The 20888-nt window shown below is 52.5% G+C and overlaps 3 protein-coding genes, 1 long non-coding RNA gene and 1 other non-coding gene across 13 annotated transcripts; 3 read left to right on the top strand and 2 right to left on the bottom strand.

The window, feature by feature from the left end:
- Positions 1-472: 472 nt before the first annotated feature.
- On the bottom strand, positions 473-544 carry trnae-uuc (transfer RNA glutamic acid (anticodon UUC)). Its single transcript has one exon. It is a non-coding gene; the product is annotated as a tRNA-Glu (tRNA).
- A 191-nt stretch (positions 545-735) lies between these two features.
- LOC144067697 (uncharacterized) lies at positions 736-20717 on the bottom strand. 7 transcript variants are annotated; one of them, XR_013298022.1, is made up of 7 exons: positions 11362-11812; positions 8910-11267; positions 3426-8632; positions 2109-3340; positions 1505-2023; positions 1240-1415; positions 736-1154 (listed from the first exon to the last, which is right to left on the bottom strand). It is a non-coding gene; the product is annotated as an uncharacterized LOC144067697 (long non-coding RNA). The 7 variants fall into 7 exon arrangements; XR_013298027.1 differs by having other exon boundaries at positions 739-1154; positions 1240-1267; positions 1386-1415; positions 8910-11803; XR_013298026.1 differs by having other exon boundaries at positions 739-1154; positions 1505-1647; positions 1760-2023; positions 8910-11803.
- sec14l8 (SEC14-like lipid binding 8) lies at positions 948-5996 on the top strand. The gene is made up of 12 exons (XM_077591525.1): positions 948-1157; positions 1872-1947; positions 2996-3039; positions 3267-3329; positions 3411-3599; positions 3666-3761; positions 3837-3897; positions 3994-4077; positions 4143-4249; positions 5272-5411; positions 5491-5660; positions 5728-5996. The coding sequence occupies exons 1-12, from the start codon at positions 1104-1106 to the stop codon at positions 5919-5921; spliced, it is 1278 nt and encodes a 425-aa protein (XP_077447651.1). The 5' UTR covers positions 948-1103; the 3' UTR covers positions 5922-5996.
- Positions 6925-8885, top strand: ccdc169 (coiled-coil domain containing 169). The gene is made up of 8 exons (XM_077591530.1): positions 6925-7126; positions 7207-7289; positions 7382-7492; positions 7580-7620; positions 7905-8003; positions 8074-8127; positions 8193-8266; positions 8381-8885. The coding sequence occupies exons 1-8, from the start codon at positions 7056-7058 to the stop codon at positions 8511-8513; spliced, it is 666 nt and encodes a 221-aa protein (XP_077447656.1). The 5' UTR covers positions 6925-7055; the 3' UTR covers positions 8514-8885.
- LOC144067686 (serine/threonine-protein kinase DCLK1-like) lies at positions 9066-20465 on the top strand. 3 transcript variants are annotated; one of them, XM_077591510.1, is made up of 17 exons: positions 9069-9255; positions 9956-10357; positions 10884-11206; positions 13298-13397; positions 13572-13749; positions 15237-15339; positions 17281-17344; positions 17420-17601; positions 17684-17803; positions 18175-18321; positions 18397-18530; positions 18606-18683; positions 18753-18849; positions 18928-19008; positions 19110-19217; positions 19289-19362; positions 19440-20465. In XM_077591510.1, the coding sequence occupies exons 2-17, from the start codon at positions 10006-10008 to the stop codon at positions 19495-19497; spliced, it is 2199 nt and encodes a 732-aa protein (XP_077447636.1). In that variant the 5' UTR covers positions 9069-9255; positions 9956-10005; the 3' UTR covers positions 19498-20465. The 3 variants fall into 3 exon arrangements, with proteins under 3 accessions (XP_077447637.1, XP_077447634.1, XP_077447636.1); XM_077591511.1 differs by having other exon boundaries at positions 9066-9255; positions 13572-13665; positions 17281-17601; XM_077591508.1 differs by having other exon boundaries at positions 9068-9255; positions 17281-17601.
- Positions 20718-20888: the final 171 nt, after the last annotated feature.

Here is a 20888-nt window from a genome sequence, read left to right as displayed (position 1 = left end):
GTTTAGCGTTGTTTTCATTGCAGCCCCAGGGAGCACATTACGACACACCACGCCAAGCGCTCAATTCCACTATACATACATATACTTCCACTCACTGCCCGCCAAAGTAAAAGCTACGACTCCCACCTTGCGTGTCTGTCACAACTCATAGACGCGTGGCTACAGTAACCTAATAAGGTCAAATCATTGCGATGAACATGACCATTTCCCATGTGATGTATGAAACAAAAACTCTTCTCAGCATATGGGCTAAAAACACGATGAATCCTCCCCATCTCGGCGAAAAATTGACGCCGTCTCCTGGCCAAAATGTGTATTGCAGGTATACACGTGTTCCCTCACCGCTAGAGGGGGTTCACATGTCACCATATGGAAGTCCAAAAATAGTGTCCTGGGCCGAAAAAAACACGGTTGGTTAGGGGACGATGCAAGACGGGAGACGTTTCATATTATCTTAAGTGAATAAAGTACGTTCCCATACCGGGAGTCGAACCCGGGCCGCCTGGGTGAAAACCAGGAATCCTAACCGCTAGACCATATGGGACTTGATGAAATGCCGAGGAAATAGCTAATTATGGCCACCAAAAACTAATTTAAAAAAAGGTCTACATATAGATAACGCGTAAAAATCAATCGATATCAAGTATTGCTGGTGTAATTTGTTTTTCGAATTCTGGTAAAACAGATTTCGCCGTCTTTCGTGATTCAATGAACCATTTTGAATCCGGGAAAATGTTCAGTCCTGGGTTTTTTTGTTCACACACAAAAAAAACTATGGACTCGTGCTCGTTTTGCGCTCTTTAGTTTCCAAAATGAGAAAAGAAAAAAACAATTGGCCGACACTCGACAGGTACACAAGGCGGCGGGGCGGAGCGGGGCGAGACGGGGCGGGGCGTGGCGAGATGTGGGCTGTGCTCTTCGCAGGGGGGCGGTCGTCCGCCTGCCTGCCTGCCTGCCTGCCTGCCTGCCTGCCTGCCTGCCTGTACGCCTCAGCCTCCTTCTGGCAGCACTTTAAAGCGGTCGTCGGCATCATCATCATCGTCATCGTCATCGTCGTCGTCGTCGTCGTAGTCGTAGTCCTCGTCATTATCACATGAGCAGAGATGAGCGGCAGGCTGGAAGACCTGAGCCCCAAACAGGCTGAAGCACTGCGCCTGGTAAGACATGACAGCTTCTTAGTTTCTTAGCACTTTTGATTGCAAACAGTAGCAAGTCAACTCATAACGTGGGGAAATATACCTGTTATGGATTTGTATGAGATGAGGCACTGCTTGTACAAAAGGAGAGAGAGAGAGTTCATTGGAACTGGGAGGACAGGCTGCGTGCGACTGGTCGCGTCTCAGCGCCAATCCAATTGGACTGAGAGGGTGGTAAAGGATGCTGACCGGTTAAAATCCATGGTTGAAGTGTTATTCCTTTTTACCAAAACAACAACAACAACAACAACAACAATTTCTGGTGGTTCTCACTGTGTTTCATATCTTCTGAAAAATACAATACTTACCGCTAGATAAGTGACTTGAACATTGTCACTTTCAAAGTCATTTGTTCTTCTGATCACATCGAGTCGTAAGCAACGTTGCCGCCAGATTTTAGGAGATGTCTAGCGGACGGACGGACGGACGGACGGTGACTTGGCGCTTTTTCCTTTCAAATCACAAAACCACATTGGAGGATGTTAGGCAAGACTTGAGAAAGAGCATTTTGTTGCTAAAGACTGCTGCATTCACTCCAGCATGCAAATGCATTAGTCACAAACGCGCTTCAGTCACGAGCTTCGGTCAAAGTCGTCCGCGTTGTTTTGCCCGGTGTCGTCAACGTGCAAAAGCCACAAGGTTGACTCTTGTTCTCATTGGTCTCCCGCTCCTCAGTTCCGGGAGCGGATTCAAGACGTTCTGCCTCAACTTCCCGCCCAGCATGACCACTTCCTGCTCCGATGGCTCAGAGGTGAGTGTCGAGATGGGAGGCATTCCGGCAAATGGCACCGCGTGGATTGGACGTCTGGCACTGTCAACGGCAGCCACTGATAAAAAAAAAGAAAAGAAAATTGAAGTCAACATTTGTAGGACCATATTCCTGTAAAGAAAGTGTGTTGCTTTATCGCAGACCTTTTTTTCAGCAGAACTGTTACATCTGTGGTGGCGTCCAGTTGGACCCAAATGCGGGGAAGCGGGCAATGGACGAGTGCGCTTGAGTGCTCTAACAAAACGTTGAAAATTTAAGGCAGGAGGGGATTCACGATAGTGACAAGGATTCAACAATTATGAAAAAATTCACACCCGACGTGCACGACATGGGGAAACGAGGAAGCTAGGACATGGGGCAGGGCATGGAAACGTGGCGTGAAGCAAAACAAAGCAGACAATCCCACTGTGACTAACAATTCAAAACACGCAGGGGGTTAAATAGACAGAACAGGGGCTATAATCACAAAATATGCACAGGTGGTTACGAGAGGAAAGGGAAGCCAGGAGGAACACAAGAGGCGAAAAGCACACAGACAGGACACACCGGGAAAAAGGTATAACAAAACCAACCAAGCCTAACAAGAGTGAGCAGCAACTGGTCAGTTTGTTGCCCCGTGAAAACCATACGTTGCTTATCGATAACCTAAATAGGTGCTACGCAGATATAGAATTGTCACAGCCCTAATTTAGTTTTTCCAAACGGGATAGAGGAGAAGCCAAAGCACAATGCCTGTCGTTGAGTAGTTGTTGCTCAGATTAGTATTTGCACATGGAGGCCTGCAACGGTGTGTGTGTGTGTTTGAGGCTAATCCGCAGCTAATCGTATTAAAAATTGCACTCGGGCAATTGAAGAGGGCCGTTTTGCCACTTCCAGAATAAATATGCATCTGGATGACTGCAAGTACGGTCTACCTTCCTAATAGAATATAATGGGCAGCAATACAAATCATTTGTTCTGAGCAATCCCATTTTTCCAAATGAGAAGGGGAAGTTGGCTAACGTATTTGTTTCTCCTTTTTGTCTTTCAGCCAGAAACTTCAACGTGCACAAGTCAGAGGCCATGTTGCGAAAGGTAACGGAAGCGCCGTTCCATTTTCTTTTCCTGTGGCCAGTGTGATGTCATAGCAATCAAAAGCAAAGCAAACAAAGTCCACACGTTGGACGACATGGACGCACGCCGTCATCATATTTGAGTCCATATCGCCGGCGTGCGCCTGTTCACGTGTCGGCAGTGATAAGGTCGCACCCGGGCGGGGCGGGGCGCTTCCTCCTATCTCAGACGCCGTCTTGTCCTCGCAGCACGTGGAGTTCCGGAAACAAATGAAGGCGGACACCATCGTCAGCGACTGGCGGCCGCCCGAGGTCAATGAAAGCTGCAAAAAAAAAAGAATTTAAAAATAAAAATCCTCCAATTCCAGTCACAAATAACATGGGCGTCACCAGGTGATCGAGAAGTACCTGTCCGGCGGCATGTGCGGCTACGACCGCGGCGGCAGCCCGGTCTGGTACGACGTGATCGGTCCCGTGGACCCCAAAGGTCTCTTCCTGTCCGCCTCCAAGCAGGACTTCATCCGCTCCAAGATCCGAGACTGCGAGATGCTGGCGCGAGAGTGCGCCGAGCAGTCGCGGAAGGTAATGCTTAGACTAAAGCTAACGGCGCCGGCGCTAACGCTAACGGCGCTCCTTGGCTCCTTCCAGCTGGGCACCAACGTGGAGGCCATCACCATGATCTACGACGTGGAGGGCCTGGGACTCAAACACCTGTGGAAGCCGGCCATCGAGACCTACGGGGAGGTGCTACTTGTTCTCTTTGGCCTTTTCATATGGGCCGTTCGGCGACGTGGTTGATTTTTGCGCTGCTCTTTTCAGATCCTTCAGATGTTTGAGGACAACTACCCGGAAGGCCTCAAGAAGCTCTTTGTCATTAAAGGTGAAGCTAAACCCACACATGCTGAGGAATAAGTTAAATACTATTGAAAGCAAAGAGCTTGTCGCGGATGATCTCTTCCTTTGCGCTTTTCCGCAGCTCCCAAACTCTTCCCCGTGGCCTACAACCTCATCAAGCATCTCCTGAGCGAGATCACGCGGCAGAAGATCTCCATCCTGGGGGGTGAGTAGCCCCGGGGTTAAGGCTACCCTGGCCGACGGCCGACGGCGTGACCTTTGGTCTCGCAGCCGACTGGCAAGAGGTGCTGCGCGGCCACATCGACCCCGAGCAGCTGCCCGCCATTTACGGCGGCGACATGACCGACCCGGACGGAGACCCCCGCTGTCGGAGCAGGGTGAGCGGAACGTCGCTCGGTTAGCCGACCCCCGCTTCGCCGCTACGTCCCGTCCCGTAGTCCACGCCCGTCGCACGCGTTCTTTCTCCTCCGCGCATGTGTAGATTCCGGCTTTTAAAAAGGAAAGCGTGTCCCCACGACATTTTAGGAGGAAATTGCCCATAGATAGAAGCCATTTGCAGTTCAGACGCATTTCCCAGCGCTTAGGCCGAGTGGCTTGCTTTGTCTCTGGCGAGCAGGTCGTCATCATCATCATCATCACGCCGCTGCTCTCCTGCTCTCTCTTTAGATCATTAATTGGGCCCAAGACAAAAGTGAGGCACGGAAGGAAGGCGCCCCGTTCAAAGACTAACACATTTTCCTGCTTCTTTTCTTTCTGTCTGGCTTTTTTAATCCACAAAAAGATGGACTAACGTTAGTGCGTAGCCCCACAACGCTCGCTTGTCATACGTAAAGGCCAATTTATATACCAGTGCTTCTATTTTCCCTTGTTGATAAAATACACCATGTACTTTACTTTGCATAAAAAGCTTATGTGAATCGATGTAGTGAATTTTTGAAAAAAATATTAAAGACAGCTCCGCTAGAAATAAAATCAACTTTTATTTATAGATGGCAGTAGGCGGCGTAACCCCTGAATGGGTTGCAATCCACGTGTAGGATTTAAACTGATTCCAATTCAATTCAATACATGCTCATCCACGTTAGCCAATGAGTCGAAGGGATTCAGACAAATTCACAAAAAAGTCCATTTAAAATGTCGTGAATGCCGAACGAATACATTTCACATTTCCGTCAGAAGTTTGACCTCCCCCCCAAAAAAATACGTGGACAATTATTTCATTCATTTGTATTGACTTTACTGCACTGTGTTGGTCATACACGGTCATGTTTTTGCGGAACACTTATAGCCAAGCAAACCGGCTCCGGGTGGATCACGGTGAGTTGTGTTCCGTCCTCAAAACACTTCTTTCCTCAAGACGTGAATGTTTCCTTTTCTCTGCTTCCTTTTCCTCCGCCAGATACACCACGTGGGTCCGGTTCCGACTCGCTACTACGTGCGGGATCACGTGGCGGTGGATTACGATCAGTGCCTGACCGTGGGGCGCGGATCCAGCAGACAACTGGATTTTGAGATTCTCTTCCCGGGATGCGTGCTCAGGTCGGCGCCGGTCCGCGGCGTCGTTTGCGTTCCCGGATGCAACGGGGAAACCTGACCTTTTTTTGGGGGCCGATGGCAGGTGGCAGTTTTCCAGCGAGGGCGCCGACATCGGCTTCGGGGTCTTTCTCAAGGCCAAAGCGGGCCAGTGGAAAAAGGCGGCCGAGATGGAGGCGGTGGTGCCCACCGAGCGCTACAACGCTCACCTGGTGCCCGAGGACGGCTCGCTGACGTGCCTGCGACCCGGCGTGTGTGAGTACCGACCCACCGGGCCGCCGGGGGCGCGGCCCGGCCCCCGCTAAATCCGCCCTCTGTGCAGACGTGCTGCGATTCGACAACACCTACAGCGTCTTCCAAGCCAAGAGGATCAGCTTTAGCGTGGAGGTCTTGCTCCCCGACCGCCTGAAGACGGCGGCTGACACCGCCCAGGCGGACCGGAAGAGCCAAAAATCGTCGGGGCCCGTCGCGGCCGGCGATGAAGCGGAGCGGACGGGCGGGTCGGACCAAAAGTAGGACTCCAATGGCACCCGGGACCCCAATGTGATGACGGCAAAACAGCGGTGGCGGTGGCGGTGGCGGTGGCGGTGGCGGTGGCGGTGGCGGTGGCGGTGGCGGTGGGTCGGAGGAGGACTTGCTATCCCGGAAGGATGTCTTCGCCACAATGACAGTATTCTAATCAAATGGGGTGACCATTTGGCCCGTTTGTAAATGTTCCACTGCGTTGGACTAAATGCACTTATTAAAATGGAGTCAAATATTGAGCCATGTAAAAAAATAAAAATAAAATCATATTTCAATTTGCCTTTTTCGGAAATGTTTAACAAGGTCTTGTTTAGGCCTCAACTGTGACAACACGATGGCGCCCGTCTGAACCCAGTTTGCGGCCCCTATTTCAAATGTTGTATTGGTGTTTCCTGCACATATTTCTCATCTCATCTTCTGAACGGCTTTATCCTCATTAGGGTCACGGAGCATGCTTTAGCCTATTCCAGCTGGGCCAGAGGCGGAGTACACCCCGAGTCGCCCTCCTGCCCATATTTCCCGTAAAGTTCCCGGAAGTTCAATGAGCTTCATTTTAAGACCAAAACACTTTTGGTCCAAAAGTTAGTGCCTTCAGTGCTATGTCTGAATCAATCCAACCCTCCCAAACTATTTTATGGCTATAAAACCATGACTGCAGCTACAACTGCGACATAAGCAAAGTATTTATGCAAAGTAAAGTACATGGTGTAAAAAGCATCAATAATACAATTGAAATAGGATTTAAGAATACATATAGCCATATTTTACTCACCAAAAATCCTTTGTATCTGTACACAGAATGCATCCTCCTTTCTTTCCTCCTTGTTTTCCATTTAGTGGTGAAAATGTTCCTTCCCGGTTGTGACAGGCTTGCTTGCTTCGGAGTTATCCGACCTTTCTTAATGATGTCTAGCTTTTCTTGAAAAGTCCGTCTTGAAAATGGCTTTGACAGTAACTCTGCAGACAAATCCATTTCTTCTCTGGAAGGTTTCGGTCCGTTCGCTGGATTGAGAGTAAGAGAGACGACGCTGCCCTCTAGCGGGAAACGCGCAAAAACCGGAAGCGGGCGTCTCCTTGGAAACCAGGCGCTCCAAACTTTAGCTTCGACGTCTTTCCGTGACGACAATGAACAAGGATGAACGTAAACATGAGACGGTGCGCCTGCGAATTGAACTGGGACAAGAGCGAGAAATCCGGTAAGTGGTCTTTGGCCACGTCAGATGGATCCATCGATTGATTGATTGATTGATGGGTTGATTGATCGATCGATCGGAAGAGACTTGCTGGAGCGCTCGGTTCGGGACCTGCGCTGCACCGTGGGGGAACTTCAGGACAGGCTGCGCGGCGTCGACGAGGAAGGTGACCCCAGTAAAGTGTCCACTTTTGGGACGCCATTTGGCGTCTTGGTCTTGGTCTTTGTCTTTGTCTTTGTCTTTGTCTCTCGGTTCCAGACAACGAGTGGAAGACCCGCTACCAAACTCAGGGAGAGCTCAACGTGCAGCTGCGCAGGCAACTGGCCCTCGTTCACGAGCGGCTGGACCAGCTGCGTGGGAAGCCTGCAGGTCAGATGATGATGATGATGACAACGACGATGACGATGATGATGGATCTTCACGGTTCCTTCTTTGAATTTGGCTCCTTTCTTGCAGATCCACTGGCTTCCATCCGATCCTACGACGACCTGTCACCGGTGAGCTTTGCCAATTCAATACAAAGAGAATGGAGTGGGCGGGAGCGGCCAATCAAGCGAAGACTTCCTTCGTTCGTTCCCTGCCACCCCTCCCCCTCAGAATGGATCGGACGCCTACGAGCGGTCAACCTTCTTTTTCATGCTCGATCACCAAGAAATGTCATTAGCAAGGAATACGGTGTTCGTCCGATCCCTTCGGAGCGGGAGGGACGGCCGGACCGCCGCCCGCCAAAACGTGAGCGTCGTCATTTGAAATGCGCGCGGGCGCCCGTGCGATTCCGTAGGGGTCGCTGCGACGTCGCCTCAAAGTGCTGAGCGACAATAAATGCCAGCTGGAGAGTCAACTGGCCGATTGTCAAGTCCACGTGGAAGAGGGGGCCAAGGTCACTCGCCCGTGCTCGCCGACCTCGCCGTCTGCCCGGCGTCGACGGCGACCTTTGCTCTCCCGTTCAGGCCTTCCATAAAACCAACGACGAGAGGCGAGCTTACCTGTCGGAAATGGCCAAGGTAACCAATGTTCCGAGGTGGATTGGGAAGGCCCAATTGCTGACTGTAACGTGTCCCGGTGCAAGTTGTCTTCCACCGTCGAAGCTCCGAGGAGGCATTACTCCGTGCAGCCGCGGGGGGCAACGGAGAGCAAAGCCAGGTAAGGCAACAATAAGAGCGCAGGCATCCGTCATCGGCACGGGCCGGCTTGCCATTTCTCGCCCTTACTGCTTGGCGAACACGGGTTTACGGGAGCCAACGCTCGTTTGCGTAGGGCGAGAGCACCGAGGAGGGAGTCGGAGACGGAGACGGACGGCAAGAAGGGAAAAGGCCGAGCCGCCGACCTCGCCGCCCAATTGAAGAAATGCCGCCTGGGGAGCAGCCTCAAGCATCGCGTCAAGCAGTGAACGCCGGCGTGAGACCTACTTGACTGAAATGTTGCCAAAAAGCCACCACTGACACAGCGACGGACGTCCAATCCTTTTGGACTGCCGGCGACTCGTATCTCGAAACACCGCTGAGTCACCTGGAAGGAAGACGCACAATTCCATATTTACCAGCTTGTGTGCGCTGTTGAGCCAAGTTTACAATGTGAAACGGGTGTTTAATTTTTGCATTTTATTTGGTACGCAATCTTTTTTCTTTAGAAAATATAAATGAAGTACAAATGAGGACAAAAAAGCCTAACTATACATGGTCTTTTTGGAACAAATAGAAGCCTTACTATACTTGGTCTTTTTTTTTTTGAAGGAAAAAAAAGGCTTACTATAAATGTTTTTTTGGGGGGGAATAAAAAGCCTTACTGCTAAACAGACTGCGAAATGAACGCCTTGGCGTGCAGATGGTCGTCTAAGTTGGCTTGCTGTCAGCGAGCAATGCAATCAGAGGACGGGCTAATGCTGACGTCCCGGGGGTGCGCAGCACGACACGGGTGACGTCGCACAAGAAGAGGCGGCTCGGGCGGGGGGGGGTGCTAGAGCCGATCGCTACTTGATCGCTCTGCTCTTGAGCCTTTGCGTCTTTCCCTTCGTCGTGCGGCGGCGGCGGCGGCAGGGCAGGCGCAGCTCGCTCACCTCCGCTCACCTACGGCTTTTTTTTTCTTTCTATCTTGCTTTTTCTTCAGTCTGGAGGAGCTCAGCACTCGCGTCGGTAAGTCGCGTGTACGCGTTCGGCGGATGGGACGGAGTACGCTTGCATGCTTCAAAAAGGCGAACGAACGAACGAACGAACGAACGAACGCTCGCTCTAAAAACAGAGGTGGGATGCTGTGGGTGGGTGTGTGGGGGCAGCTTTTTGTTTCCAAGCGATCCAACACAAAATGTTGAACCAATGAGGTTTCTGATGGAACAAGAAGCACCGTCATGACTGCAATCCACCGATTGCACTTCTAAAATACCAGATTGGTGGAATGCTTTCCTCTTATGGATTGGAACGAAAACCTGCACCCACTGCGGCCCTTTCTGGAATATAGTTTGCCCAGCCACCCCTGCTCTAAAATGTGTCTACTTTTGAAAGTTGACGAGTCATTGACGGACACCCAAACTTTGAACGGGCGGCCCAGTTGGGGGGGCCCACGCAAAGCAGGGCTTCGGGCCCTTGGGAATGGACTAGAATAAAAATATCTATTATGCAATTTTGGGATGTTGTATCACTCCGCCTGTTAGTTTTCTGAAAAAAAGATCAAAACAAAATCATTCATTTTCTCTTCCGGTTATTGCGCTCAAACTCTAGTCCGCCCCGGCCAAACGTGGGCTGGCAAAAAAAACCTAAAACATTGTCATAAACTTAGCACGTCACCGGCAATTGTGTCCATTCCGACCGTCCACGTGTCCTCTTGTCCCATCAACAGGACCGTTTCGGCCGCGGTAGACGGCACGGCGGCGGCGGCGCCGCGCGGACATGGAGCGCTCGGACGAGCCGGCCCGGGGCCACGCAGAGGCGGCGTGCGGGGTCAACGGCGCCCGCAGCCCCGCGCACAGCGCCACCTGGAGCCTGTCCCGTGCGCCGCGCAGCCTGAAGGCCTTGAGCGCCGAGAAGCGCGCCAAGAAGGTCCGCTTCTACCGCAACGGCGACCGCTTCTTCCACGGCGTGGTGTACGCCGTGTCGGCCGACCGCTTCCGGAGCTTCGGCGCGCTGCTGGCCGAGCTGACCCGCGTCCTCTGCGACAAGGTCAACCTGCCGCAGGGGGTGCGCAACATCTACACGCTGGACGGCTCGGGGCGCATCCGAAGCGTGGATCAGCTGGTCGAAGGTGAAGGCCCGGGGGCGGGGCTTGCCAACCGCCTACCGTACGTACGGGACGGGTTTAGAAACAAGCCGTTGCTTCCTTCCGCCACACCTTTGTTTTGAGGCCTTCCGTCGCTTCTTCTCGGCTAACCTAACCACCGCCGCCTCGCTCTTGCCGCAGCACCGATTCCACCCCTACAGACATAAAGTAGAACTGCATGGAATAACCACATGCGCAGAAATCAAAAAGATGATAGGTAGTGGCGGCGCTCGTGTTTTCAATGCCATCCGCCCCTTCGGGGTCGACATGGATTGGACGTCGAGCGCCGAGATTTGTTCAATGATTGTTAAATTCAAAGATCATGACTTTCCCTATGAGCAATTTGCCGTAATTTCACAAATACAACTGTATGGAATGGTTCTACGACCAATCTATTCCCTCAATTTGAAAAATTGAAGGTGACATTTGCAAGGAAGACAAAAATATCGATCTTTTTACATTGGATTTTTTTCTAATTGGATTGAATTGTGCCTCCTGACGCCCCCTGCAGGCGAAGGCTACGTGTGCAGCTCGGTGGAAGCTTACAAAAAGGTGGACTACAGCAAAAACGTCAACCCCAACTGGTCACTGAACGTGAAGGTGTTGGGGGGCTCGCCGGCGGCGGCGCCGCCCGAGAGCGGCGACGGCAAGGACTTTGTCCGGCCCAAACTGGTGACGGTGGTCCGCGACGGCGGCAGGCCCCGGCGGGCCGTGCGGGTTCTTCTCAACAAGAAGACGGCGCACTCGTACGAGCAGGTCCTGAGCCTCATCACCGACGCCGTGCGGCTGGACTCGGGAGTGGTCAAGAAGATTTACACGCTGGAGGGAAAAGCGGTGAGTCCCGCTCGTCCCTCGGCTCCATTAAGAAAACCGTCACGGGCCGGAAAGACTTGATCTATCCGGAATAAAATAGGAACGCGTTCTCTCTATGACAAATCTTCTCCCACTCTGGTCACCCGTCCCCACACGCTCGTTATTTCCCGGCTGACCTCCCAATCCATAGAAGCACGGGGCCGCCATTATCCCGGCAGATTCTCGATGCGATGCGATGGGAGCATCTTCCCAAAAAGCCCTTTTTCTTCTCGGAAGGAGCCCGGCCGGCGCGCTAGTCGTCACGGGTTACAGTCGTCTTGGAGATTACGCAATCAACTCCCCCTCCTCTCACTTTGCGAATAAGGCTATTAGCACTTGGCAATATTTAGCCTTGAGGCCCGGCGACGCGCAAACCGCAAACCGGTCCGGGCCGGACGCCGCCGCCGCTCGCTTTTTGGGGCGAGGGCCAAAAGGATAGCAAGGATCAGGAAAGCGCCACGAGCGGACAAATAGGAGATTAGTCTAAAGCGCCGTGAAATGTGCTTAAGCCGCGTTGTAATCGCCACCAAAACAGCCCGGCTTAGGCGCCAGCAAAAAAAAAAAAAACAGGGCTTCGTGTGGCTTAAGCCGGGGGGCGGGGCCGAACGTCAAGTCCTCTTTTCCAACACAATTTGGATAGATGGGATCTAGACTGATTAGTGGCAGATCCAGACCCAGACTCGCCTGCCGAAACATGGCACGGCTCCATCCATCCACGGCACCCCCTCGTATTTTCACAAGTAGGTTTCCGGGTCGCCACTTGCGTCCCGACAGAGGACGGCAGTCCAAGGAGGAAAGGGGGGCGAGTCTAAAACGGCTCATTGCTCTCTTTGCGTTCACAAACCTCCCTCTATTGCATGGGGGTGCCGCAGCCCCAAATTGCATTGCAAAGTGGCTTCGCGCCTGCTCCAAACCGAACCGGCACGAGAGAGAAGAAGACACCCCCCAATCTTTGTCCATCGCGCTTCTCGCGGCACGGTTGCTAAGCAACAGTCGTGGGCTTCTTACTGTGCTGAAAAGTGTGTGTGTGTGTGTGTGAAGCTGGTTCTGGTCAAGAAGATGGACAAGCTGTAAGTGGCTTACGGAGTACATCCACTATTAATACTGCGCTAAGATGTGTTTGGAGACACACACACGCACGCACACACGGACACACGCACACACAAACACACACACACACACACACACACTTGAGCCTTGAATCAAGCACATTAAAGTAGAGCGTTTACACACATAGAGTCCCAAAATGATTCCAGACCCCAGCTTTCATCCTTGAGTCACACAAGTAGAATTGTTTCCAACTCCTCAGCTATAGGAGTACCATAAATAAAGAAAGAAATATGGAGAGAAATCAAAGGTAGATTTTGTAGTTAAAATACACAATGGCATTTCTTTTTCTTTGCTTTCAGACTTTTCTACTTTGCTACTCTGATCATGAATTAAGTTTGTATATAGTGTTATTGTGGGGCCTAAACTATGTTCGTTTAGGGCCCAGAAAGATGTTTGTTGAAAAACGTGTTGCTGTTGTGGAATTCAGCATCAAGGGCCAGGCCAGCTCAGCTCCTCGGCTCTCCATCCATCCACTTACTTTTTCTTCCCCTTCTCATTGATTGCAAAATACAATTGTTTTCCCTCTCAGACACGTTTCCCTCGCTCACACGCTACATTTAGCCGCTCACAAACGTTCAACTCCTTCCCAGTCCCCTTGGCCAATGGCAAGCTTGCTCACTTCTTGGAGTCTCCTTTTATCGTATTTTTTTAGAACACGAATGTCATCAAGCTACTTTTGATAGAAGCGCTTACTACGTTTCCTGTTTTGAAACGTAAGCGGTGCTCCGTTTTCTGGACTATATACATTTGTTTGCTGTTCTGGTCTCACTGCTGCCATCGTGTGGCCGTCTTGCATCATTTCGCTTGCGTAACCTTTTTTGTTTGTTTGTTGATCTGGAAATGACCCAGGCGCTCGTGTACTTCCTTCTGCTGGATTAAGCAGCAAAAATGGAGCAAAAGTTTTGAGACAAATTGAGACAAATTGATTGGCGTCCCACAAGTTAAGCCTTTTGTTTCCCGCAGGTGACGTGTCTGCAGGACTTTTTTGGCGACGAGGACGCCTTTGTGGCGTGTGGGCCCGAAAAGCTGCGTCACCAAGATGACCTGATGCTGGACGAGACCGGTGAGGATTTTCTATCTCACGTTGCCATGGCGAATGTTTGGAAGCAACCTAGGACGCTCGGTGTGGGGGCCCAAATTGATGATCAACACAAGACTAGCCACTTAGCCTACGTGACCCAAAATGCCCCCTGTCATTCTAATATTTTCCGTATTTTTATTGTTTTTTTTGTGGCAGAGTGTCGCCTCATGCGGCCCATGAACTCTGGCAAGACGTCCTGGGTCCGGGGTTTCCGAGCCACCCCGACGCAGCAAGCCGCCGCCCCCGCCAAGTACGAACTAAGCGGATCTCAAGCCGGGCCAAAAGTATTGTCGTCAGGGAAAAAGAAAATGCCTTTTGAAACAGAAAACTTCAGGTTTGTTCCTGATTTTTCAACCCATCTAAATTTTTCAAACTGAAGAAAACAAACGGCACCCTTAAGATGGAAACAAATGGAAACCAAATAGTATTTGACATTGAACAAAAATCTTTGGAAATGATGAAGAACAAACCTTACATTTTCAGTTTGAAAAATAATAATTTGCATTCTATTTTGTTCAGATGACATTATTTTTGGCCTTGCCTTGATTGAACTCCCTAGAAAAACATCATCCATTGGGTTGAATTTTGACCGAAATGTCAAATGGAACTTGTAGTGCTGTCTGACCGATGATACATAGTGCTATTTATTTGGCCAAAGCCATACCAACAGAGGACGCCCAAACTGCTAATTGGCCAGGAATCAGTACGGCTGCCTTAGCACTTTTAAACTCTGAATAGAGTTTTTTTCTTTGCGTAGCCCAAAAACCATTGTCTTTCGTACGGGCTTAGGGGTGACTTGCAGTGGCTTGTTCTCGGCGGTTGGCGTCAAGTGAGCCGTAGTCAACGATAGACATCCAGCCCAGAGGGCATTCCGGTTAGAGTGCTGCCAAAAATGTACAGCTATTCAAAATTGCCACCTTATATTATCCTAAATGTGCGGTGCGGTGACTTGCTCTTTATAGGGTTAACCCCTTTCCCCCACTCGGCTTTGCCATGACATCATTCATTGCTCCACACACACACATGCATGAGCCTTGGTTTTTAGCAGCCACCCTCTCTCTCTCTGTCTCTCTCTCTCTGTCTTGCTCCTTTTTGCGGGTAATTTGCCAATTGTGCATTTGTCAACAAATGCCAGAGGAATTCATTGGAGCGCTGATTTATGGGCAATCCATCCATTCTGGCTTCCTCTCTGTGGAGCGGGCGGGCGCGCATCACGCTTGTGCGCAAGCGCGTCACATCTCTCTCTCTCTCTCCCTCTCTCTCTCTCTCTCTCTTTCTCTCTCTCTCTCTGTTTCTGGTCTTGGCGCCCCCGCGAACGTAGTAGAGCCCAGCCGACGTCTTCCCATTGAAGCCTTTAGTAGCCAGGCGAGCGCTTCCTTCTCTCGCTTTTCGTCTCCACCATCATGCCAGGGCAGAAGGTAGGCCGCCCGTAGATCGAGACGCGTTTCTGCGCCGAACGTTTGGACCGGCGCTTGCCGTGCCCTGTAACGGTCTGCGCGTGTTTTATCAATGGAGGAGCTGCTGGTATTGGCCTTAGAGGGGGATGATGATGATGATAATGAAGAAATGGGCCCGTTGTGTAACATCTATTTTCGTCCGCCGCGGGTAAATGATGCGGGCAAAGTTGTCTGCAAGCTCCAAGCGCCGCCGCCGCCGCCGCCATTCGTTCTTCCTCGAACGAACGGCGGCGACGGTCCGACCGAACGAGCGAGCGCGTCGGTCGCCGTCCACGGCCCCCGAAACGCCAAAAGCGTGGGGAAAATGTCCTGGCGGCGGCGGCGCCCGATTGGATTTTTCATTTCTGTGGATTTTTCCCTCCAGTGAACGGGACGCCAGCCAGCCAGCTGTCCGAGCCAGAGAGGGCGGCGGCCAAGACTCCCGGCCCCTCCCCGAGCAGCCCGGCCAGCGTCAACCACCAATGAGGGTAAGGAAGCCACCGGCACGCCAAATAGACGTGACTGTCAATGATCTCTTGTGGGGTTTAGATGGGGGGATATCACCACAGCGTCTGAGTTCAAATCTATCATATGACCCATCTGTTTTTAAATCTCATGGTTATTTCAAAGCAACAACAACGACGTACATGAGCCTTTTGGAAGCTTTGGGTTATTTCCAGGGGTGCTACACTTGTGTTCAAAATTCTCTCGCTATTTGGCCATTATTTATATCCATTTAAAGCAGGCCCAACAAAGCTCTAGACTCCGATCAAATGGTAGAAAGGTTCATGGCACCTTCAGGAAAAGCTACCTACACACAGTCCACCTTTTTGTCGTCGTCGAGCCCGGCCACTATTGACGCCCGATCCCCTTTTATGCACACAGCGCTGGAGTGCCCCGTTTTTATGAATGGAAGGCGCCCGGCCCGGCCCGGCCCGGCCCGTCCCGTCCCGTCCCGTCCCGTCCCGTCCGACGCCACGTCTCCCCCAAATTAGGAGCGGATTGGCCGGCGTGGCGACGAGGTCGCCCGGCGTCTGCTCGCTCCGTCGAGTGTGAAAAACACGGGCGCGCGGCGGCCACAAATGACGGGAACAAGATGCCGTCGGCGCCTCGTTCTCGCCGTATTGGCTGCGCGCGGGAGATGACTCATACTTTGCCGCGCGCGTATTTGTCATTCTATTTTGTCCAGGCGCATTTGCAAAAGGTCATCAAATCATACGTGCCTGCTGCATGTGCCATGGCGTCATCCAGCAATGTCTTGTCTGTCTCTCTCTCTCTCTCTCTCTCTTGTCAATAAATGGTCATGTCGCTCGCCATTCTTTGTGGTCTGCTGCTTCATTTCACTCGTGTCCATTTTGTGTCCGTCTTGGCTGCCACAGCCTTTTTCTGGGAGCTGATTTCAGATGAAAAGTAATCATCCAAAAACAAGGCACAGTGGGAGGGAGCACCGTGCCCTGTTTTTGGATGATTACTATTCGTTTCCCTACGGCTCATTTCCCACGGGCAAATCTCCAAAAGGAGCTTTATTATTAGTCATCATCATTCGAGTTATTCAAAATATACGCGCAAACACGATCCCTTCCGTTACGAGACGCACATTTTCTCACTCGGGTAGATCAAAGCCTCACACCTGACGTCAATGAGGCGGCCTGTGGCATCCACCTTTAGCGTAGCATTTCAAAATTCTCAAGGCTCGACGCGTCAGTCTTTTTTGTTTCTCAGAAGAGAGCGCGACGGGATTTCTTTGGCGTCCGGACGGACGTCATGACGCCTTTGGTTGGCATTTCCTTTCAGGACGTGTTATTGTTTGGACGCCAAAACAAAGGTGGAGAATATTGTTGCTTTCTGTTTGAGCATAAACGAGAGAGAGAGCGACATCCGCATCCATCCATTCATCCATCCATCCATCTAGGCAAGCAGCAGGAAGCGACCATATTGAGTCTTGTGCTCGGCAGTTTCCACGGCAACGGTGTTTGTGGCAGGAAGAGAGCGGCTGCATGTGAGATGAGGCCACAGCAGAAAAGAAGGAGAGCCAACGCGCCTTTCAGGCTGATTGCTTCAAAAAAGATCTTACATAAGCCACGTGGCTGGCGTTGAGGACAATCTTACTCTGGGTAGCCCAAAGAATGACCACCGCGGCCAGGTACAAAGAAAAACCATGTCGCAGAATAATAACATTCCATTGTTGTCATTGGGTCATCCGGTCGCATTCAATTGGAAAATCATTTCTTCTTTTTCCGTCTCTTTTGCGCCGGCAATGGAAATGGCTTCAATTTTGGAGCGGGGTAGAAGTCTTGCCCCCCCGGCCTTTTCGGACGTCCGTGGTCGTAAGGGAGGGAGGCCGAAAGAGGCGCTCCCATCCCGGTAGCTGCCCAGTGTGGAGTACGTACGGAGAGTCCCGCTAACTGGCGGTTGGTTATCGTCCCCAGGACTCTCCGGGTTCTCCTTCGCCCCCGTCTTCCCCGTCGATGGGCGACGGCGCCGCGCCGGACGGTAAGGACGAGCGGAAAAAGCCCAAAGATCCCAAGTCCCCCACCGCCGGGGCTGACTTCCGAGCCCATCCCGCAGAAGAGGAGGAGGCGGCGGCCGCGGACGAGGTTCCCGCCGTGCCGGCCTACATTTCGGAGCGCTACGCGGTGGGCCGCGTGCTGGGCGACGGCAATTTCGCCGTGGTCCGCGAGTGCGCCGAGCACTCCACCGGACGCCATTACGCGCTCAAGATCATCAACAAGGGCAAATGTCGAGGCAAGGTGAGCTTTGGCTTTTTCTCCGTAGCGTAGCCGTTCGGCCTTTTCACGCCCGCTGGGTGGGCCCGTTGGCCTTTGCTTCCAGGAGCACATGATCCAGAACGAAGTGGCCATCCTGCGGCGAGTCAAGCACCCCAACGTGGTCCTGCTCATTGAGGAGCTGGACACGTACGGAGAGCTCTACCTGGTCATGGAGCTGGTCAAGGTAGGCCCGCCCGCTAAGCTTCTGGCGTCTCGCTCGCGTCCTTCCCCGGCCCGGCCCGGCCCCGCCGGCGTTTGCATGGGAGCGTCCGTGCATAATTCAGCGGGGTGGGGGGAGGGACGCCGTCCATCTGTTTGGTGCGTCGGGAGGCCGAGAAAGGCAGATGGCCCAGGTTGTCGTTGGTTGAAAATGGCCGATCCCCCGCCCGAGTGGACGCCAAGGAAAAAGTGGGCCACCTAGCAAAACGCCACCAAAGTCGTCCAATCTCACGGCTCTTCTTCTTGGCGGGCGGGCGGTCGTCCGTTGGATGGCGGCGGACGCTCGCCGGCGACCGCTGGCTCTCGCTTTGACATGAACCGTGGCGTGGCACACAGGGGGGAGACCTGTTCGACGCCATCACCTCGGCCAAGCGCTACACGGAGACGGACGCCGGCGGCATGCTCTACGACCTGGCCAACGCCATCAAATACCTCCACGGCCTGAACATCGTGCACCGGGACATCAAGCCGGAAAACCTCCTGGTGGGGCGGCTTTCCGTCCGGTCCGGACTGGCCAGCTCGTCAAGGGACTCCCGCCGATCGTGGTCTTTTCCTCAGGTGTACGAGCACGCCGACGGCAGCAAGAGCCTCAAGGTGGGAGACTTTGGTTTGGCCACGGTGGCGGACGGACCCCTCTACACCGTCTGCGGCACCCCCACATACGTAGCGCCGGAAATTATCGCGGAAACCGGGTAAGGGCTCTTTGACTTGGGAGTCGGGCGATCCTCCTCTGGGTTTCTTTCAAGAGTTATACTGCCTCGCCGCAGGTACGGCCCGAAGGTGGACATCTGGGCCGCCGGGGTGATCACTTACATCCTGCTGTGCGGGTTCCCCCCCTTCCGAGGGTAGGTGCCTCTTCCTCGCCGTCCGGCTCCGCTCTGCTCTGACGAGGCCGGCCGGGCCTCCGCTTGCAGGAGCTGCGAGGATCAGGAGATCCTCTTTGACCAAATTCTCACGGGCCAGGCGGAATTCCCTCCGCCGTACTGGGACGACGTGTCGGACTCGGCCAAAGTCAGGGAGCCTCGCCACGCCACGCCTCGCCATTCCGGGGAGAGAACCCGCAGCCGACGTTCCGTCCTTGCGTTGCAGGAGCTGATCCGATCCATGCTGGAGGTGGAAGTGGACCAGAGGTTCACGGCCCTGCAGGTCCTGGAGCACCCCTGGGTCACCGTAAGCGCTTTTTACAGACGTGGCGCCAGATCCACTTTGGCACGGCACATTTCTCGTCCGTGCGACGCTTAGCGGCTCTTCTTGGTCTTGGCCGGACGCAGGACGAGGGTCTCGGCGAGAACCGCCACCGGCTATCAGTGGCGGGAAAGATCAAGAAGCACTTCAACACGGCACCAAAGGACGGGGACGACGCCGAGGCGCTCGTTTCGGTAAGTGGACGTAAGAGCGCGGGCGGTGGGTGCCAAAGAGCTGCTGAAAATGGCTCTGGGACCCCTTTCAGTTGGACGGAAGCTTTTCTATGCACAGATCCGGCTCCTTGGACTTCCACCAGCATCCGGCCATGTACTGGATAAGGTGAGGGTGGATCTCGGGCGGACCACGTTCAGACGGGAGAGTTTTCCCAATTTGAAAGGTCACTTTTCCCTCTGCAGGCCCCCCCTGTTGATAAGGAGAGGTCGCTTCTCGGACGAAGACGCCACCCGGATGTGACGCCTGGGCAAACTCGGAAACGTCCCACGCCGACGCCAGCCTCCCATGGGACTCTGAAGACATATCCGTCATCTCTGAAGAATGTGGGAATACTTTTGCCCAAAGAGGGGAAAACTATAGTGTGTACGAGCACACAAAAACGGGACCATTCTTGGGCAGTTTTTTTTTGAAACTTCTTTTTCACATCCGTCATTCTCTGATGGAGCATCTTTGGCAATATGGACCAATGAACTTCATTTTTTTTAAATGTCATTTCATCGGTAGAAGAATGTAAATGTTTTTTGCAGTAGGCCCACGTAGACTCGGACAAAAAATGCGACTTAGGCACTTTTTAAAAAAATGACAAAAGACGTCGGGAAACAGAACAAAGACGCAGCAGGAGAAGCTTGCGAACCGTGCGAGCGGTCGCCATTGGTGCGTTTTGAGTGGCGTTTCCTAGGCCGCTGGTGGCGTGTAGCAAAGCCGTCTACGTGAACACAAAAGAGCCGCTTCCGGCCAGCGCGCTCCGTACAGGCAGGCCTCGCTGATGTCATAGACTTGCAGAACCAGCAGCGCTCAAGTTGGACCACCTGGTTGGTCTTCACGGTTCAGCCGAAGAGACACGCAGTAGCACTTAAACGAGCGCCAATTGGCAGACTTCCTGTGTCTTCTTTCTCACGTTAGCTCAGTAGCTGCCATCGACGGCGCCGGACGGACATCCAAAGCATTCGTCGTCGCCAACGGCCTCGAGGCGTCGTCGTTCAGCCACGCTCAAGTGAATTCGACGTCCGTGGCCGTCAATAGCTTTTGTCGATAGCATCGATCGCGATTGAGCCCAACGAACGGTTGAACGGCAACAAAAGTGCTGCGACGCCTGCGCTACACCACGACGCCTGTTGCAATATCAATACATGTACGTACCTCTCTTTGACAGTGCTCTATCAATAAAACATGAATATCAAGAGTTATTAAAATGCTTCAAAATGAAAGGCATTAGCCTGGTGGAAGGTGATTCAAATGTCGTTTGGGAGTTTACAGTTTTGACACGTTCCTGCTTTAACGTTTTTGGGCTTTTATTTATTTTTATCGAACGATGTAGTACTGTCAAATGTTTGTATTATTTGAAAAGACACGAAAATAGGTGAAGTGGAAAAAACGACTTACCTTGACGCTGGCTTGAGATCATACACGTGTCCTCTAGGGGCGCTCGAGTGAACTCATTTGGTAAGCGAAGAGGAAAAACAAGGCAAGAAGAAGAGCTGGCTGTCAAGACCTAGACAACACACCCCCTCTCGCAGGAAAGAAAACACTGCTTCTAAAAACACGGTTACCATGTCTGCTAGTCGCTGCTGGGGCCGGGGGGCTAGCTAGCTAGCTAGCCAGCCACCTTGGGCGTATTTGGAGCCCCTTCT

Source organism: Stigmatopora argus, chromosome 22 (genome assembly GCF_051989625.1).
Source record: "Stigmatopora argus isolate UIUO_Sarg chromosome 22, RoL_Sarg_1.0, whole genome shotgun sequence".
Lineage (NCBI taxonomy): Eukaryota > Metazoa > Chordata > Actinopteri > Syngnathiformes > Syngnathidae > Stigmatopora > Stigmatopora argus.
The sequence above is the reverse complement of the archived record's forward strand: the minus strand, read 5'-3'. Positions and strand labels throughout refer to the sequence as shown.

Bases quoted from the DNA above. Each gene is read 5' to 3' on its own strand.
- sec14l8 (XM_077591525.1), top strand. From the start codon at position 1,104: ATGAGCGGCAGGCTGGAAGACCTGAGCCCCAAACAGGCTGAAGCACTG. The intron at 3,330-3,410 runs GTCAATGAAAGC...GGGCGTCACCAG, and splicing joins GCGACTGGCGGCCGCCCGAG to GTGATCGAGAAGTACCTGTC. The intron at 4,250-5,271 runs GTGAGCGGAACG...TTCCTCCGCCAG, and splicing joins ACCCCCGCTGTCGGAGCAGG to ATACACCACGTGGGTCCGGT.
- ccdc169 (XM_077591530.1), top strand. From the start codon at position 7,056: ATGAACAAGGATGAACGTAAACATGAGACGGTGCGCCTGCGAATTGAA. The intron at 7,621-7,904 runs GTGAGCTTTGCC...GCGATTCCGTAG, and splicing joins CCTACGACGACCTGTCACCG to GGGTCGCTGCGACGTCGCCT. The intron at 8,267-8,380 runs GTAAGGCAACAA...TCGTTTGCGTAG, and splicing joins GCAACGGAGAGCAAAGCCAG to GGCGAGAGCACCGAGGAGGG.
- LOC144067686 (XM_077591508.1), top strand. From the start codon at position 10,006: ATGGAGCGCTCGGACGAGCCGGCCCGGGGCCACGCAGAGGCGGCGTGC. The intron at 10,358-10,883 runs GTGAAGGCCCGG...CGCCCCCTGCAG, and splicing joins CGTGGATCAGCTGGTCGAAG to GCGAAGGCTACGTGTGCAGC. The intron at 17,602-17,683 runs GTGAGCTTTGGC...CTTTGCTTCCAG, and splicing joins AGGGCAAATGTCGAGGCAAG to GAGCACATGATCCAGAACGA.